The following is a 17,500-nucleotide window of genomic DNA, read 5'->3' on the forward strand; positions in this document are numbered from 1 at the left end:
AGCGAGAAAAACTACGCCTCAACTTATCTCTTTCTAATTTACGCGTATAGCAATCAAACTCTAGCCACTCATGCTCAGATAATAGAATGCATTCATCACACCTATTATCCAACTCACATACCTTACCTCTACATTTAACGCAAAGCGAATGTGGATCAATTGAGGCCTTAGCCAAACGGGTCTTACACCCTCTTAAACACACACTATAAGTTAAAGGGGCGGTGGCCATTTTGAAAAATTTGTAAGAGAGATCAACAAGCAAGGGTCAAAATATCAAAATCCAAACATAAATGAAGAGTACCCAATAAAAAATCCAAACAAGCGAGAGTCAAAACCAAATTATTGTACATCACCAAAGAAACAGCAATAATATCAGGTAATTAGCGAGGAGAGTATCCAACGAGGTTTCCGCTAGCGGCGGCAGGGAAGATATGAGGAATCATGGAATGGTTCCAAGGTACCTCGCTAGGGGCGCACAGGAGGTACACCTGGCTATCCAATAGGCGATTGGCGCGAGTTTTGAATTTTCTGCCGTGACGTCAGGGACGTAAGCTATATACATAACTACCAGGTAAGTCTTATGTTTAAAACATATGAATAAAGGAGTGGGGGAATAGAGTAGGTGGATGTAAAAGGGAGCTAGTGAGGGTTGAAGACCTAATAAAACCGGGGGTAAAAAGTAAGTATCAAGACAGGTTGAAAATGGCATATGACGAAGTGAAAGAAAGAGAAACTGGTAATTTAGAGGAGGAGTGGAAGTTAGTAAAAGAAAATTTTGTTGGGATTGCAAGTGATGTGTGTGGCAAGAAGTTTGTTGGAGGCAGCATGAGGAAGGGCAGTGAATGGTGGAATGAAGGAGTGAAGGTAAAAGTGGTAGAGAAAAAGAGGGCTTTTAAAGAATGGCTGCACAGTAATAGTGTAGAGAAGTATGAAAAATATAGAGAGAAAAATGTGGAAGTAAAGCACAAGGTAAGTGAGGCAAAGAGGGCAGCTGACATGAGGTGGGGTCAGGGATAGGGTCATTCATATGAAGAGAATAAGAAGAAGTTTTGGAAAGAAGTGAAGAGAGTAAGGAAGGCTGGCTCAAGAATTGAAGAGACAGTGAAAGAGGGAAATGGAAGGTTGTTAAAAGGAGAGGAGATAAGGAAAAGGTGGATGGAATATTTTGAAAGTTTACTGAATTTTGAGGATAATAGGGAGGCAGATATAATTGCTGTTGCAGGTGTTGAGGCGCCAGTGATGGGAGATGAGAATGAGAGAGAGATTACAAGAGAGGAAATGAGGAGAGCACTAGATGAAATGAGAGTAGGAAAAGCATTTCACAGTGAAAGAGGGAAATGGAAGGTTGTTAAAAGGAGAGGAGATAAGGAAAAGGTGGGTGGAATATTTTGAAAGTTTACTGAATGTTGAGGATAATAGGGAGGCAGAAATAATTGCTGTTGCAGGTGTTGAGGTGCCGGTGATGGGAGATGAGAATGAGAGAGAGATTACACGAGAGGAAATGAAGAGAGCACTGGATGAAATGAGAGTAGGAAAAGCATCTGGTATGGATGGTGTGAGAGCTGAGATGTTGAAGGAAGGGGGTGTGACTGTACTTGAATGGTTGGTGAGATTGTTTAATATGTGTTTTGTGTTGTCAATGGTACCAGTAGATTGGGATTGTGCGTGTATTGTACCACTATATAAGGGTAAGGAAGATGTGCACGAGTGTTATAATTCAAGGGGTATTACATGTAGTTTGTTGAGTGTGGTGGGAAAAGTCTAAGGTAGAGTACTGATTAATAGGATTAAGGATAAAACAGAGAATGCAATCTTAAAAGTACAGGGTGGTTTCAGAAGAGGTAGGGGTTGTATGAATAAGATTTTTACAGTTAGGCAGATATGCGAGAAATATTTAGCAAAAGGTAAGGAGGTGTATGTTGCGTTTATGGATCTGGAGAAAGCGTATGATAGAGTTGATAGGGAAGCAATGTGGAATGTGATAATGTTATATGGAGTTGGTAGAAGGTTGTTGCAAGCAGTGAAAAGTTTCTACAAAGGTAGTAAAGCATGCGTTAGGATAGGAAATGAAGTGAGCGATTGGTTTCCGGGGAGAATGGGGCTGAGACAGGGATGTGTGATGTCGCCGTGGTTGTTTGACTTGTATGATAATGGAGTGGTGAGAGAGGTGAATGCTCGAGTGCTTGGACGAGGATTAAAACTGGTAGACAAGAATGACCATGAATGGGAGGTAAATCAGTTGTTGTTTGCGGATGATACAGTACTGGTTGCAGACACAGAAAAGAAGCCTGGCCGACTAGTGACAGAATTTGGAAGGGTGTGTGAGAGAAGGAAGTTGAGAGTTAATATGGGTAAGAGTAAGGTTATGAGATGTACGAGAAGGGAGGGTGATGATAGGTTGAATGTCATGTTGAATGGAGAGTTACTTGAGGAGATGGATCAGTTTAAGTACTTGGGGTCTGTTGTTGCAGCAAATGGTGGAGTGGAAGCAGATGTACGTCAGAGAGTGAATGAAGGATGCAAAGTGTTGGGGGAAGTTAAGGGAGTAGTAAAAAACTGAGGGTTGGGCATGTATGTAAAGAGAGTTCTGTATGAGAAAGTGATTGTACCAACTGTAATCTATGGATCGGAGTTGTGGGGAATCTAAGTGACGGAGAGACAGAAATTGAATGTCTTTGAGATGAAATGTCTAAGGAGTATGGATGGTGTCGAGTAGATAGGGTTAGGAACGAAGTAGTGAGGGTGAGAACGGGTGTAAGAAATGAGTTAGCAGCTAAAGTGGATATGAATGTGTTGAGGTGGTTTGGCCATGTTGAGAGAATGGAAAATGGCTGTCTGCTAAAGAAGGTGATGAATGCAAGAGTTGATGGGAGAAGTACAAGAGGAAGGCCAAGGTTTGGGTGGATGGATGGAGTGAAGGAAGCTCTGTGTGATAGGAGGATAGATGTGAGAGAGGCAAGAAAGCGTGCTAGAAATAGGAATGAATGGCGAGCGATTGTGACGCAGTTCCGGTAGGCTCTGCTGCTTCCTCCGGCGCCTTGGAAGACCGCGGAGGTAGGAGCAGTAGGGCATTCAGCGTTATGAAGCTTCATCTGTGGTGGATAACGGGGGAGGGTGGGCTGTGGCACCCCAGCCGAACTCGGTTGAGTCCCTTGTCAGGCTGGGAGGAATGTAAAGGAGATCCCCTTTTCTGTTTTATTTGTTTGATGTCGGCTACCCCACAAAATTGGGGTAAGTTCCTTGGTATATGTATGTATGTATGTTTTATGTAATTTATTAACCTATTAAAAACATATTCATGATTAATATTAAATCAGCACTAATAAGTTATAGCCTATCATAGTTTTCATACAGTTCATTTATAGCTACAGTATTATTATCAATTATCACTTGGACATATGAATATGTTCTCCCTCTCCCATATGCAATACAATAAATAGGCTACATAATTTTTTTTTCCTTAAAAAGTGTCAAGTAAATATAACATAAAATAAATTCATACTTGGCTCAAATCCATGTTCGAAAGTAGGCTAGGCTTAAAACAGGGCAATCATTTTCTCAATTTCACTAGCTGATCGCTAGATTTAGCAGCAAACAAAACAATATATATTAAAAAACATTTTAAAGAATAATAGCTTTTGATGTTTATTGAGCTTCACTTATGCATTTTTGTACTTGCTTGTTATTAATTTGAATTGCATTTTAACAACAATCAAGGAATTTTTTTATTACTATAGTTTGATGTCAGCTGATCTCAAGCTGCCACTATCGAGAATATGCTCACATATAATTAACAAAGTATCGTTATTATAATTTCCTAACTTCATGTAAATTATGTAAAAAAAAAGGAGCATGATTTTTTATATGTAACAGAATAAAATGCAGAAATAAGAGAAAAAGGGAGAAAAATAATGTCTTAAATGGTTAACTTACAGGTCACAGCTGTCAACAACAATGCCTCGTGGCTTATCATTTTGCTCAAGATGTACAATTTTCTCAACAGTCTGTGTACGTGATGGATCTACACTCATTCTGTTTATAGATGCATCACTTTGACAGGTCCAATAGAGATCCCGTTCACTTTCCTCAAAAGCCAACCCCTCTACAGATCCTTGCTCTGCAAAATAATTATAAAAACTTATCATGATTCTGACAAGTAAATAAAATGCAAGCTGAAAAGATAGAAACACTGAATCTAATGAATTGCAGGTAGATCTTATTTCTTTGGCAAGAAGTTAAATCCATAATATGAGTTAAGAAAATCCTTGAAAAAATATAAGAACAGTAACTTCAACCGTACCTAAAAAGAGATTCAATTCCGACATACAATACCTCTCAATAATCCTGTACCTACTTTCTACTAATAGAGAATGGCCGCTTCCATTGAAAAATACTGTATTGATGCTGCCTCGCTGAATATCTGAGTAGAAGATTCGTTGATTAGCATAATCAAATGTCAGACTTATAGCATTCTTCATAATGTCTGAAGTAATCTTCTTTAAAGGTGTGTTTGGATTGTCTTCATCAAACATACGGAGACTATCAATGCTCGTAATACTTGAAAATAACAGGAAGACATCATATTCTGTGGAGGAAAAAAATTCCTTTAACATTTTAATCAATGGTATTTTGATATATAAAAAAATTAATACTTAAAAAGTACAGTACGTGTTTAAAATAAAAATTTTCTTTAACCCTTTCTCTACGAGGCTGTGGATTAGCTACTGGAGCTCTAAACGAGATTTGTCATCATTGGATATACTTTCTCATTTATCCTATAATATGCTACATTTCCATGTTTATTTATTTTACTGCTGATTAAAGGATAATTTTTCAAAATTTTGCTTTAATCTCCAATGTATTTCATTCTTAACAACCGAAATGTTTCTCCATTCACTGGCAACTGATTTTAGGATAATTTTGAAAAAAAAAAATTATATCCATTGAAGTAATTGTTATTCTGGTATAATGCCAGGATAGATAGCCCTCAAAAGATATAAAACTACTCGTTAGTAATAACGAACTTTACGTTGTACAGAAATGTAAAGAAAATATCCATTAATCTCCTTTGACACAAAAAAATAGTCTATAGGCCTAATCTATAATTATAAGGTACAGTAAAGCAATATGAATATCAGGAAGGTTCGTAGAAATAAACTAAAAAAAAAAAATTTCTGGGGGGCAACTTCCATACTAAGTCAGCTTCAGGGACAAAGCAATACATAATCAGGCGAGTATAAAAATAAATAAAAATTATTATGAAAGTTCAATTTCTTTAACAAATGGCAAAGTAGAAGAATAAATTGATCCTGTGTAATTCACCAAATTTATAAGCATAACATACCTTTGCAAGACTTTCCATCTTCTGCAACACGAGCATGGTAGCACTGGCATTTAACTTCCTGCCCATTAAAAAGACATATCTCTTCACAGCCTCCATTGTTGGTGGAACATGGATTTAAGCCAATCTGAGCATCAGTGCTCATCACAATGATATCTCTTACAGTATCTCCAAGGGTATCTCTTAATGTGGACACTCTGCTCAAATCTGATTTTGGAACGTGACGAATTGAACCCGCTGCGTAAACCCTAGAAAAATAAGAGTACATTCAGGAGTATACTAGGATGAAATTACAGTATTTAGAAAACTAAAATTAACAATTTCATACAACCCAATATTGTACACATAAATACTTTGTTTTATGGTGAGGGAGATGCCAGACACACCACCACTAATCAAAAATATAAACAGAATGGTAGTCTGTCCATTCATGTATAAATCCAAAAGTCTCCATCTGTGTTACCTAATCAATAGCTGTGAGAAATTAGCATGCCTGGGAGGATATAATTTCATATCATACATATTGGGTTTATATGAGATCCACTAGCCTGGGCAATTGATTTTCTAATACATTCCCTGTACATCCTTGAAGTCTGAACCTTATACTCTTAAGAATAATCAGATCTGTGCTGGACAAAATACAAAATCCAGAAAAAGGCTTGCCAACTCTTTATTCTTTCTGTTAGTCACCATGTATATTCCTAGATATGCATTTTTGTAGTTGGTATTATATACAAGTTCTCCAGAAGTTAAGACCCAAGCATTGCTATAGCTTAAGTAGCCAGTGAAAATGCTGGCCAAGTTCTGATACAGACAATATAAACGAGCCAGATATCAAAGTATCTACCCAGTCTTTTCATGAACACCCATTCTGTCACATGAGCACTCACCCTGGTGAAAACATTATAGACAGAGAACTTTAAAATGACATACACAGATAGCCCAGAACAAGCAGAGACGGACTGGAGTTAAGTACAGAGGAAAATGGAAGTTAGCATTATCACATCTATGGATGCTAGGAAGTACTTTTTTCAAGATGGAGAGTAAAACTAAAGCTGTTGTTTCCATATTGAATAAGGCTACTGGAGATGCCAGTTCAGCATGCTGAAATCAATGAAGAGACGCCATATTTTTCAATATTGAAGAATCTAAAAACCTGGAGGATACTACATTCTTTAATTGTTTTTACCACCCTTATGCTATGTTCCTTGACTTGCTCAAACTGTGCACCAGAGAAACTCTGCAACTATAGAGGCTCTAACATAACTGCTAGTGGCCCTTTAATACCAGCGGAAATTACTTTTGGGTTCCCTGTCCAATTACTGAAGTCTTCCTCCTTAGAAGTTTCTCAAGAAACCTAACCTCTACTCTCCCAAAGAACCTGAGCTTCCATCATCTTTATGCACCTAGATTAACTAGTAAAACACAGATCTTGCAGTACTGCAACTAAGAAACTTCATCACACAAGGAAGTAAAAGTAGGAGAGTCATAGTTCCAGTCAACATTTCCATTCTCTTACTTGAACTTTCCTCATTTTCTTAGAAGTTTAATTTCTATAAACAGATTGTTTGGACCTATGCAATATTTGTGAAAATTACATATGCAAGGAATTGTAACAGATTAACTTTCATTTGTTTCCAATTTCATACAAAGATCTAAATGATTGTAGCATTGCCTTTCCAGGGTATAATTTGTTATCCCATCCTCGTTCTCTGTCAAAGGTTTTACCTATGGAGGAGGTTACTTATAAGGTTCCAAATGCACATATATGGCATTTCTCAATGGGGCTAGAAGAAACAATTTTAAATTTGGTCTTGTCGTGATTCAAGAAAGTCTCTTGAGTTTTACTTTAAAGGTAGACAAATTTAATCTGGTTGATGTGCCAGTAACCTATTTTGGGCACTTTGTACTTCTTTTTAATATTCATAGTCAGAACTGTACTTATATAGTTACAATGGACCTTGTTAAATTTAAGACAAAAGATTGTATACTCATTCTTGTTTTCATCAACCAATCATGAGACATTGGCTACTACATCTTAAGGGGCGGTCCACTATGGTGGATAATGCAAGAACTTGAAAAAATAAAAAATCAAGTTATTGTTTCTATGCATACAGAAACATGTCGTACATGCTCTCCAGAAGTTTCAGCCAATTATTTCAACAAATAATGAAGATAAAGCGGTCTTTAAATGATGACGTCATCCTAACTGCGTTGTCTGCATGACCGAGTTTGACAGAACCGTCTTTCCGTGCTTAATTTTGCATTACATATAGTGATTTTTTTACTCATGTTTCATAACCTCATACATCTGGCAGAGTTAGAAGACATTGGGAGAGGGTAGGCGAACGCAAACTATGATCGACGAGAAGACTAGCCAGAGTTTCCAAAGACATATAGAAGTTATGATGCCCGTGTGTTTGTTTATTTGCAGTTCGTATGTACACTGTGTTTTCACAATATCCTCATGAACTTTATAGCAAGGCCAATGTTACCTAAGATCAAAGAAAGAACAAAAAAACAAGCAGAGAGCAAATACAAAAACAAGAGAGGGAAACATGAAGAAGAGTACAAAGCTGGAACATTCTAACTAAAACTCTGGCAATAAAGAGAGGCCGCTGGCAACTCATGACACCCTTACACCAAGTGAATTAGTAAACTTGGGATTTAAATACTTTGTTTAGGGAGCCTTCATGTAGGATTAAACAATAAAAGTACAAAGCAAGGTTACCATAATAATGTTATTTTGCTTTTCTAAGAAAAAATCAAAAATTCAATAGCAAATCTTTGGGAGCTTATAAATTAAAAACATACTTATTCGCAGGTCGGCACATTTTTCTTGGTTATTTATCGTTCAATTTTAGAAAGATATAATTAGGAAGAGGAATAAAAATCCCACAATTTTATGTGACAAAATTATGATTTTCCTTTTTCTCTTTTTTTCATGATTATTTTGCATCTAGACGAAGAAAATTAAGAAAAAAATCATTGAAAAAAGAAATAGGAAAATCAAAATTCTGTCCCACAGAATTATTCGGTTTATAAAGACGTTTTTAAGGTATGATTTTCATTACAATTGGTGTTATATTAGTTGGGAAAAATTTACCTATTTTTTTTTTTAAATCAAGATTTTTGCTAAAAAATCAAAACAAATTATATCAAATAATTTGAAATTTATATGTCTAAAACATATATAGAAATTGCGAATTTTGAATAATTAGAAAAAATGCAAGAGAGCGGACGGTCCCCTAAGTAGAAAATGGATGATCTTTAAACTTTTTGAGAATTTCTTACGAATACAAGTGCTTTCTTTTATACAGCATATGTTTTGGAGCTTACTATGTGAAAAATTAATGCTACTTGAGACTTAATCCCTGACTCTCAATAGTTCATAAGTACTGTACTCTATTGGAACTTTCAGTATCTTGGCCTCCTCCTAGTAGGGATCCAGATAAAGTATATATGTTTATATATAACAATATTTGGATGCAACAAATATTTCCTATAACATATACAAGATTATTTACACAAAATCATTAATCGCGTAACAAGTGCCCTCATCCCAACCAAATCTTGATCCTTTGCCCAATGTTCCCCAAAAGTGAGGTCACTATACACACTGCAGTGAGAAATGTCCAATATGGGAGGGCACCTAGTTTTGAAAAAAATCCCCAACTGGTGCCACATCACAGATGACTGGCTTACCTTCTTTCTCCAACCCTGCACCACCTCCTTACCCTCTGCCTGTCTATTTCTTTCTTATTATCTCTCTCTCAATTTCTACATACTCTCTTTACATCAATTCCATCTCCGGGATGTAGATCTAAGGTTGTTGAATTCTTTAATAGATAGAAAGCTAGCTAAAATTAGTGCATAATGCAATCTATGGAGCAGTAAGCTGAACCCTAACAAAACTCAAAGTATGACTGTAAGTACGTCGTGGACAGTAGCTCCTAAATATCCAGAGGTGTGATTCTTGATAGAAAATTTACTTTTGAGAAAAACATTTGGCCTGTCCCTTAAATTGCACAAAAAATGGTATGCTGAGAAAGTCTTTTAAGCTCTTCAGTGATGAACCTATTCGGAAGAAGTGTTTTCATTCTTTCATTCTGCCTTGTTTCGAGTATTGTTTTTCTGCCTGGTCTTCAGCTGCTGAATCTCATCTTATTTTGTTGGACAGGAACTTACAGTCCATTAATTTTTTTATTTCTGATCTACATATTAATTTCTGGCCTTGTCATTCAGTTAGTTCGTTATGCATGGTCCATACGATTTTTCACAATTCTGACCATCCTTTGCATTCAGATCTTCCAGGACAGTACCATCATGTTCGTAATACTAGGTTTGCAGTTACTTCAAATAGTCATGACTTCTCCATCATGTGGCCCAATACTGCACAGTATTCTAGAAATTTTATTCCAGTTGTGACCAAGTTGTGGAATGATTTTCCTAATCAGATAGTTGAATCAGTGGAACGTCTAAAGTTCAAACTTTCCGTGACGTAAGTCTCTTTTTATAGTTAATTTATGAAAGGTCTATATCAATATTATCATTGTTCTTAAAATATCTTAAATTAATTGTTCATTACTTATATTATAGTTTACTGTATCTGTTACATTATTTCCTTTCTTCACTGGACTATTTTTCCCTGTTGGAGCCCTTGGGCTTATATTATCTTGCTTTTCCAACTAAGGTTGTAGCTAAACTATTAATAATAATAATAATAATAATAATAATAATAATAATAATTTGTATTTCCACAATTGTATACAAAATTATTCAAACTTGTTCAACAACACCATTCAGTAAGGGCTATCAAAGTTTTTTAATAATACAGATTTGAAAGTCTTACAGAGCCTCAAATTGTTTGATTATTTCAGTTTCTTCTGCTACTAAACCCTTGCAGTACTACAACCCTAGTCACTCTATAATACTACTAGATTGTGTGAGAAAATATTAGGGATAAATGTTGATAAACTAAGTTGCTGGAGAAGAAGTAAAACAAACATCAAGGAAATAATTCCCGCCTGTAAGCGAGCACTCACTGCCCTTCTGAGAATTAACAAAAGGAACTAAAATATTTAAGAGCTTTTGTAACTCATCACTATCATAATTGGCTGCTTAAGTGTGTATTAGAGACCGGTGCTGGCATGACATAATCATTATTATACCTGCTATAAACAACCAGCCCCTTCTTCTCTGGACTTTCCCCTGAACTAATAGCAAGTTTCCTTTGCACTTGAACTTGAAAAATACTTTCCATGAGAGGAACAGTGAAGAATTCACTCTCCTGAAATCCTTAATTTAAATCACAGTCCTATCCTATGCAGTGCGGTGATTGCTTAAAACACAATACAACATATCACAATCTGGAAGATGGTAAGCATCAAACCAATGCAATTGAAAGACTGAGATAACAAAGCCACTGGCATTTCAACGCTTAACATTACCCAATTGTGTCTTTTATTACTTTACAAAAGGTGTGTGTCTATTAAAAGAAAAGAGAATGGGATATTTAAAAAAAACTTTACAGGTAAATGCTGATAAACCAAGCTCATAGAAAAGAAGCAATATGAACATACATGGAGGTTCGTATAATCAATAAACATATACAGTATCTTATTATCGAGTGGCATGAAAAATGCTAAAGTACAAACCATAGAATCAAACAGTGATTCAAGCAGATAACCATTCAGTTCAGAAAATATTGCACTAAAGTACAGTAATTTGTTTTGTTAAGCTGCTTGAAACTTTAAAATGGTTCAAGTTCGGGTTATGAGTGAGACACCAGAAGTATGGTACAGTATGACCTACCCTATAAGCTGGGAAGCTTGTCAGATATTGTCCAGAACATCTTGTTAAGGATGGCTAGATGGAGTTAAGATCAAGATAACCAATAGGAAAGATTGAAGTATACATGGTTTAATAATCTGGATTTCAGTAAATTATATAAACAAGGGAAAAAGTTTAAAGGCGAGGGAAAAAGTTTAAAGGCAAGAGATAAGAAAAAGGCTACTGCATAAGGTTTGCATAGGAAAAGAAAAAGATATACCAGAATTTCCAACTCCTTGTATTTTTAACCTTAATGATTACAAAGATGTCTAAATAGGACTAAGAAAGACAGAGAGCAAGGCTTATGTACTAACTTTGGTGGGAGCAAATACCTCTTGAACTGATGAATAAACCAGTCTAATAGCTATCAAATTTTCCAGTTTAAAAGCAAGAGAACCTTCATTCCCTACAAAACAGAAAAATAATGACTAAGGATTCCTATGAAATGCCTGAGTTGCCAGAAACAGAATCACTGTAACAAAGTTAGAAGAAAATAAGAAGCCAACTGACAAACAACTTGGAGTATATATGATATTAATCCTCTAGTGATCCCAGCGATGAGAAAATTGCTGCTAGACTCAGGACTTTTGTCCAAAGAGCATTAACATCAAGTATCAACCTACTCAAGTTGACGGTTTGTAGCGTAACTAACAAAGGAATAAAGAAACTGAAAATTGCATCAGAAAGCGGGTTAGATTTTCAATACAGCACTTATGGTTACATAAACAGATGACAATAAAATACATCGTCAGATCCTCAGAGGGTTACATCATAACCAAAACAGTTCCCATCTACAAGTAAAAAGGTTGAGCAAAGGGCTGCTCTCATCCAAAAATCTCCCAACATTCCTTCGTCAGGAGTTCCTGTTGTAGATTGGTGAAAATATGTAGGATCAATACAGTATTACATCCCACTAAAGAAGAGAGGCATGTTTGGGAAGTAACACATACAGCATGCCTTGTGTAGCACACTTTAGTTGATAATTAAGGCTTCCTGCATCATCCCTTCACTAAACCTATAATAATCTCAATATCTTTTACTTTTATCTTTCCTCTTTAGTCTCTTCTTATTCAGCTCTACAACTTCTGGTGAGATGAGCTTTAAATATAAAATAATATATACTAACGTAAGATACAGGATACAAGGAACATTCAGATGCTATATCCTGGCAATCCATATAGATTTTGAGATCATCCTTAGCTTTGGTTGCCTTGCTGAATAGTCAGGATATAGCTGGATACCTTATTTTCTTCCAATTTAACGATCATCTTCTTTCTCATATACAGTATATAATGTAGTGTAATGATATAGAGAGAACTAATATTACTAGTTAAGGGTAGGACCTGAAAGAAATTCATGATATATCTAAATTGACACTCTCTCTTCATCCTGGAGAGATTTTTTGTTGATTTGTGACTAAACTGTACATGAACACTTTCTTTTAGAAAATATTTTCGAAACAGTATAGTTCCTAATTAGGTTAAAGGAAATTCTTTGAGCGATCAAAGAATGTTAATCAATATAACCCTTAGCATTGTACGTAATGGATTAATTTTTCTTTTAGTTTGGGCGAAACCTATTCAGCAGATGAGATGCTTGTAAGTGTTGTTAATGGGCTTCCATAAATTGCTCCAAACAAAAGACCATAACAAATAATAAAAAACACTAATAATACAACACCAACAATAATAGATAAATACTATACAAATATCTATAGTCTTGCCTATCCTTTGTCCAGCCAAGAGGCTCTGCTTGGATTATCAGCTCCACATTTTATCCACTGTAAGTGTGGGAAGGGAGGATGGCAATAATGAAAAAAGAGAAATTGTGATTCTCAAGACATTTTCTTAGTATTACATCAGCCAGCAACCGGCAATGGGAATTACTTTCAGTCTGATCAATAGACGTTGAAGTGCACAGCACTGTGTGCAGAAGGGCCGAATAAAGCTATATAATTACCACCAGGGAGTTATGAGTGATGTAAGCCTACTTGCAATGTTGGCAACATTGATCAGCAATTATGAAGCAGCAGGTAACTCACCAAAATTTCAGGATTCTCCTACAAACTGCATGGGGGATGAAAGAGCAGGGTAAGCCAACTGCTGACTAATGTAATACCAAGAAGTCTTTTTGGAACTCAGTCCTATTTTTGGCATTGCAGTCACACAGCACCTGGCAATGCAATTATATAATCAAACTATGAATATGGACGTGGAATGAAAATATTAAAGATCATTACAGTCTATAAAATTAAATAGTCTAATAATGAGGAAAGAGAAAAACGCTAATATAATTAACAATACAATGAAAGGAACAAGAAAAATTAGTAGAACATGAATACACAAAGGGAATTAGGCTACCAGGCAATTAACAAAAAGCTCAGCTCCATAAATTAGGCTTGGAGAACAAAGGAATGGAAATAGTTAATGTAGATTACATAAACTTTTCCAAAAGCAATATAAAATTAAGAGGTTAAGTTAAAAGGAAAATGGTAATCTCACACTATATATATATATATATATATATATATATATGTATATATATATACACATCTATATATGCATATATATACATATGTATACATACACGTATATATATATATATATATATATATATATATATATATATATATATATATATATATATATATATACTGTATACGCATATATATACATATAAATATATATATATATATATATATATATATATATATATATATATATATATATATACACATATATATACCTATATATATATATATATATATATACACATATATATATATATATATATATATATATATATATATATATATATATATATATATATATATGTATATATATATGTATATATATATATATATATATATATATATGTATATATATATATATATATATATATATATATATATATATATATATACATATATATATATATATATATATATATATATATATATATTATATATACTGTATATATATTTATATATCTATATGTATATAAACATATATATATATACATATATATATACATATACCAAGGCACTTCCCCCAATTTTGAGGGGTGGCCGACATCAACAAATGAAACAACACAAAAAAGGGGGACCTCTACTCTCTACGTTCCTCCAGCCTAACAAGGGACTCAACCGAGTTCAGCTGGTACTGCTAGGGTGCCACATCCCACCCTCCCACATTATCCACCACAGATGAAGCGTCATAATGCTGAATCCCCTACTGCTGCTACCTCCGCGGTCATCTAAGGCATCGGAGGAAGCAGCAGAGCCTACTGGAACTGTGACACAATCGCTCGCCATTCATTCCTATTTCTAGCACGGTCTCTTGCCTCTCTCACATCTATCCTCCTATCATCCAGAGCTTCCTTCACTCCATCCATCCACCCAAACCTTGGCCTTCCTCTTGTACTTCTCTCATCAACTCTTGCATTCATCACCTTCTTTAACAGACAGCCATTTTCCATTCTCTCAACATGGCCAAACCACCTCAACACATTCATATCCACTCTAACTGCTAACTCATTCCTTACACTCGTTCTCTCTCTCACCACTTCATTCCTAACCCTATCTACTCGAGATACACCAGCCATACTCCTGAGACACTTCATCTCAAACACATTCAATTTCTATCTCTCCATCACTTTCATTCCCCACAACTCCGATCCATACATCACAGTTGGTACAATCACTTTCTCATATAAAACTCTCTTTACATTCATGCCCAACCCTCTATTTTTTACTACTCCCTTAACTGCCCCCAACACTTTGCAACCTTCATTCACTCTCTGACGTACATCTGCTTCCACTCCACCATTTCCTGCAACAACAGACCTCAAGTACTTAAACTGATCCACCTCCTCAAGTAACTCTCCATTCAACATGATATTCAACCTTGCACCACCCTCCCTTCTTGTACATCTCATAACCTTACTATTACCCACATTAACTCTAAACTTTCTTCTCTCACACACTCTTCCAAATTCTGTCACTAATCGGCCAAGCTTCTCTTCTGTGTCTGCAACCAGTACAGTATCATCCGCAAACAAAAACTGATTTACCTCCTATTCATGGTCATTCTCGTCTACCAGTTTTAATCCTAGTCCACGCACTCGAGCATTCACCTCTCTCACCACTCCATCAACATACAATTTAAAAAACCACGGTGACATCACACATCCCTGTCTCAGCCCCACTCTCACCGGAAATCAATCACTCACTTCATTTCCGATCCTAACATAGGCTTTACTACCTTCGTAGAAACTTTTCAACAACCTTCCACCTACTCCATATAACCTCATCACATTCCACATTGCTTCCCTATCAACTCTATCATACGCTTTCTCCAGATCCATAAACGCAACACACACCTCCTTACCTTTTGCTAAATATTTCTCACATATCTGCCTTACTGTAAAAATCTGATTCATACAACCCCTACCTCTTCTGAAACCACCCTGTATTTCTAAGATTGCATTCTCTGTTTTATCTTTGGTCCTATTAATCATTACTCTACCATATACTTTTCCAACTACGCTTAACAAACTAATACCTCTTGAATTACAAAACTCATGCACATCTCCCTTACCCTTATATAGTGGTACAATACATGCACAAACCCAATCTACTGGTACCATTGACAACACAAAATACATATTAAACAATCTCACCAACCATTCAAGTACAGTCACACCCCCTTCCTTCAACATCTCAGCTCTCACACCATACATACCAGATGCTTTTCCTACTCTTGTTTCATCTAGTGCTCTCCTCACTTCATCTATTGTAATCTCTCTCTCATTCTCATCTCCCATCACTGGCACCTCAACACCTGCAACAGCAATTATATCTGCCTCCCTATTATCCTCAAAATTCAGTAAACTTTCAAAATACCCCTGTATTCCGCCCATCTTTTCCTTGCCTCCTCTCCTTTTAACAACCTTCCATTTCCATCTTTCACTGTCTCTTCAATTCTTGTGCCAGCCTTCCTTACTCTCTTCACTTTTTTCCAAAACTTCTTCTTATTCTCTTCATATGAATTACCCAATCCCTGACCCCACCTCAGGTCAGCTGCCCTCTTTGCCTCACGTACCTTGCGCTTTACTTCCACATCTCTCTCTCTCTCTCTCTCTCTCTCTCTCTCTCTCTCTCTCTCTCTCTCTCTATATATATATATATATATATATATATATATTTATATATATATATATATATACATATAAGTATAGATATACAAATACATATGTATATATATGATATACATATATATATATATATATATATGATATATATACATACACTATATATAATATATATATATATATATATGCATATATATATATATATATATACATATATATATATATATATATATATATATATATATATATATATATATATATATATATATACAGTGGTACCTCTACATACGATCTTAATTCATTCCAGAAATTGCTTCGTATGTTAAAACAATCGTATGTTGGAGCAAATATTCCCATAAGAATACACTGTAATTTGTATAATTCGTTCCCCACCCCAAAAACCTATATTAACTCCTTAATAAATTACTACATATAATTACACATAACAATAACATAACTGCATAATATGAAAGCAGCATGTAAAAAAGATAATTATAAAGAAATAATAAATAAAAAATGTGTTTTATTGTCACTTTACCTTAGAGACAGGCCAACGCAGGTGTAGGATTTGCTACGCCAGGAGGAGACGGACGATCGGAGAGAAGGTAGACATGGTGTTAACATGTTCTTTAAATAAATACTCTCTCTCTCTCTCTCTCTCTCTCTCTCTCTCTCTCTCTCTCTCTCTCATTCTTTTTCACTGTTAGTGTTAGAGACGTCTATTAATTTTTTCTGAGAGAGAGAGAGAGAGAGAGAGAGAGAGAGAGAGAGAGAGAGAGAGAGAGAGAGAGAGAGAGAGATTAAACAGTAATGTGTTGTGTACATATTTTTTTTAACAGCGTCAACGAGTTGAAAGACAATTAAATGTACCTAAAAAAAACAATATCAGCGAATCTGAATTCCTTTATTAACTAAACAAATATTGATACAAACACACTCGTGTGCGTATGCACAAACACACACACACGCAGGAGGAGACACGATCGGCGAGGAGGTAGAGATGGTGACTGCGATAACATACCATAACTTACACTAGGGAAACTTTAATCCAACTTAGCTTATTTTTTTTTTTTTCATTTTTATATTTTATATTTTTTAAATTTTTTTTCTTTTGATTTTTAATTTTCATCACTTTCAGTGACGAGTTACAGTACGTTATCGCAGTCACCATTTCTA

At 35.3% G+C, this 17,500-nt stretch overlaps 1 protein-coding gene across 4 annotated transcripts in view; it reads right to left on the reverse strand.

Annotated features, from left to right (window-relative positions):
• Window positions 1-17,500, reverse strand: part of LRP1 (LDL receptor protein 1) — a 1,015,507-nt gene that overhangs the window by 584,146 nt on the left and 413,861 nt on the right. For all 4 annotated transcript variants that reach the window (XM_068367027.1, XM_068367026.1, XM_068367028.1 and 1 more), the window contains 3 exons: window positions 5,345-5,589; window positions 4,355-4,585; window positions 3,934-4,117 (listed from right to left, as the gene is read on the reverse strand). In XM_068367027.1, the coding sequence (XP_068223128.1) occupies window positions 3,934-4,117; window positions 4,355-4,585; window positions 5,345-5,589 (660 nt within the window). The remainder of the gene's footprint in view (window positions 1-3,933; window positions 4,118-4,354; window positions 4,586-5,344; window positions 5,590-17,500) is intronic.

This window comes from Palaemon carinicauda, chromosome 44, assembly GCF_036898095.1.
Source record: "Palaemon carinicauda isolate YSFRI2023 chromosome 44, ASM3689809v2, whole genome shotgun sequence".
In the NCBI taxonomy this organism is placed as follows: Eukaryota; Metazoa; Arthropoda; class Malacostraca; order Decapoda; family Palaemonidae; genus Palaemon; species Palaemon carinicauda.